General features: G+C 56.6%; 1 protein-coding gene across 1 annotated transcript in view; it reads right to left on the bottom strand.

Annotated features, from left to right (window-relative positions):
• The window catches only part of Tcea2 (transcription elongation factor A (SII), 2), an 8,688-nt gene that overhangs the window by 5,198 nt on the left and 632 nt on the right, over positions 1–2,858 (bottom strand). Inside the window, exons 2-3 of the mRNA XM_013030386.1 lie at positions 947–1,009; positions 527–632 (exon numbers count right to left, since the gene is read on the bottom strand). Coding sequence (XP_012885840.1) covers positions 527–632; positions 947–1,009 — 169 coding nt within the window. The remainder of the gene's footprint in view (positions 1–526; positions 633–946; positions 1,010–2,858) is intronic.

Genomic DNA, 2,858 nt, shown 5'->3' with positions numbered 1-2,858 from the left:
CACCGATGTCACCATCAATCCACTTCACCACCGATGTCACCATCAATCCACTTCATCACCGATGTCACCATCAATCCACTTCATCACCCATGTCACCATCAATCCACTTCACCACCGATGTCACCATCCATCCACTTTATCACCCATGTCACCATCAATCCACTTCACCACCGATGTCACCATCAATCCACTTCACCACCGATGTCACCATCTATCCACTTCACCACCGATGGACCCATCAATCTACTTCATCACCAATGTCACCATCAATCCACTTCACCACCGATGTCACCATCAATCCACTTCACCACCGACGGACCCATCAATCCACTTCACCACCGATGGACCCATCAATCCACTTCACCACTGATGACCCCATCAATCCACTTCCAGCCCTCAGCTCCATGCTTCTAGGTTTGGGTTGGTCCCCGTTGGCAAGGCCAGCACTATCCTGTGCTGACCAGCACGAAGCTAGCCCTTCTCAGGTGTTCCCTCCCCCAACCAGCCCTCAGGGTCTGACCCGCACCTAGGAGCTTCTTCCAGGACTTGATGAGGGACTTGGCCAGTGCAATGACCTCCTCATCTGAGCTCTGCTTCCGCAGGGCGTTGACAGACATCCCGACACGGGTGGACTGCAAGGCAAGCAGCCTGGGTCAGGAAGCAGTGGGAGCCCAGCCAAAGGGGAGGGCTTCAGACCCTCCTAGCAGACCATTGGTTCCCATAAGGCAGGGGCTGGCAGACAGCACTCCCAAGGTTACTATTGGATCCTGTCACAGGACAAGGTGGGTAACCCTCCCTCATACACCCCCTCCCCAGCTCACTTAGCGCCAGACAAAAACAGAACACTCTCCTCAGAACAAATGTTTGTGCCAAACAAGGCCAAGGGGGACAGGGAGCTCTTGAAACTGCTGGCCCCAAAGCTGTCCTAGGATGGTACAGGGCCTACCTGGAGCAGGTGCAGTGTGATAGGCATGGCCTTCAGCTCCCGCAGCAGGTCCATGGCCCCTTCCTGGAAGGAGAAGGGACCTTCATCAAGGGCTCTAGACCTCAGCAGACAACCCTACCTCCTTCTTCCCACTGGGGATAACAAAGCAGTAGCAGGAGCAGTTTACATGTTCAAAGGAAGCCACAATTCCCCCACTTGAGATGCCCAGAGCTCTAGGGACATGTTCTTTCACCCCAGGCAGGAATGGTAGTGGTCTGCAGTCTGCGCCTCACAGGCCATGTCTGCAGCAGTGGGGCTTCCTGTCACCACTTCAGCTCCCTGGCCAAACTGCTGGCACGGAAGTGCCAAAGCCCCTCACGGGCATGGAGAGCTGCCCCCAGGCTCACTAGCCGCCTATCCATCCATCCATCCACACCCCAGGAGAGGGCAGCCTCTCCGCATTAATGCGTCCGCCCACTCAGCAAGGAGAGGCTGCCCCAACAAACTCTCAGGGTACCTTCACTTCCAGTCACAGCCATAGCAGCACCCAGAAGGCTTTGGTTCCACTCCTTATATATGCCCCCACCCCCAGGCCAATCACCACCCTGTCCTGGACACTCCCTTGTTCTGCTCTGCCTTGCCCTCCTGCCCAAACTCTTTGTTTAGTCTCCTCACCAGGCCTACACGCACCTCCATGTCAAGGAGGCTTCTCAGTGCTCCTCAAAGGAGGGCTGGGAAGGCGGCTCAGTGGTAGAGCGCTTGCCTAGCAGGCATGAAACCCTGGGTTTGATTCCTCAGTACCACATACACAGAAAAAAAATCAGAAGTAGTGCTGTGACTCAAGTGATAAGAGTGCTAGCCTTGAGTAAAAAGAAGCTCAGGGACAGTGCCAGGCCTGAGTTAAAGCCTGGCAAAAAAAAGGGGGGGTGGGGGAAGAGGAGGGTCAAAGAAGCCACCCCCAGGACCCTTGCTTCTGAGGCTGCTGCCTCAACACTCTTCCAAAGCTTTACTTAAAACACTCCTACTTAGAACTGAGATTAACTCATGCAACATTCTACACTGCTCCTGCTTCCCTGCCTTCCTATTGTCCTGATGTCTGCTCACTGTGTATTCAGACATGAAGGGGCAGACCATCCACTCAGCCATTCACATGTCTGCAGTGGACAGAGGAAGGAACAGAGTCTGCTGGGTCTGTGCAGCATCTCTGGCCAGCCCCTTCTCACACAGATCCTGGTCTCCTGAAAGCTGACCCCCAGAACAAGGGCATTCTCCCCCAACAGTCCTGCACACCCGCCAGGAAGGGCTAGCGTATACATAAAGCCCCCAAATAGGTGTGTGCTGCAGCACTCATGAAGCCTCTTCGGGACCCTGTCCCCATCCTAACCCTAACCTTCCCATGCCTGGGCTGGTCTGCTTGTGACGTACTTCCACCAGACTCTCAGTCTCTATTGCCCCGATCCACATGGTCCCTAGTGCCTCTCTGCCTCTCTCCCACTTGGCATTTGTCCTTTGGGTTTGCCTCCTTCAAAGAGAAAAACATCTCCCTTCTCTGGCCAGCAGGTCACCGCTACCCCCACTCTGAGGCCCACAGATGGCCAGGAGTGAGGCCGGCCATGGAAGGGTGGTGGCACACGTAAAGGAACCTACAGGTGCCTGCCTATCCAGTTTGGACCCCAGGCTCAACCATGCTCATTCCAAAAGACCATCCCACCTCCGACCCACTACAGGTGCCGCTCTGGGGGGCTGGGCAGGCCTCCGGGAGCCCGTGACTCAGCTGCCTTCGCGGCCTGCCCGTCCAGGACTGTCCCCATGGTCTCCTTGTAGCCTTTCCACCTCCTCCCGGCGCCCCTCTCCTCTGGGGCCAGGCAGGGCGCCGGTGCCCCTGGCTGAAGATGCGGCGGCGGGCCGGCCGCGGGGCTGGACCCGGGAGGTC

This window comes from Dipodomys ordii, unplaced genomic scaffold, assembly GCF_000151885.1.
Source record: "Dipodomys ordii isolate 6190 unplaced genomic scaffold, Dord_2.0 Scaffold129, whole genome shotgun sequence".
NCBI lineage: Eukaryota > Metazoa > Chordata > Mammalia > Rodentia > Heteromyidae > Dipodomys > Dipodomys ordii.
Note: the sequence above shows the minus strand (reverse complement) of the source record. Positions and strands in the feature narration are given on the sequence as shown.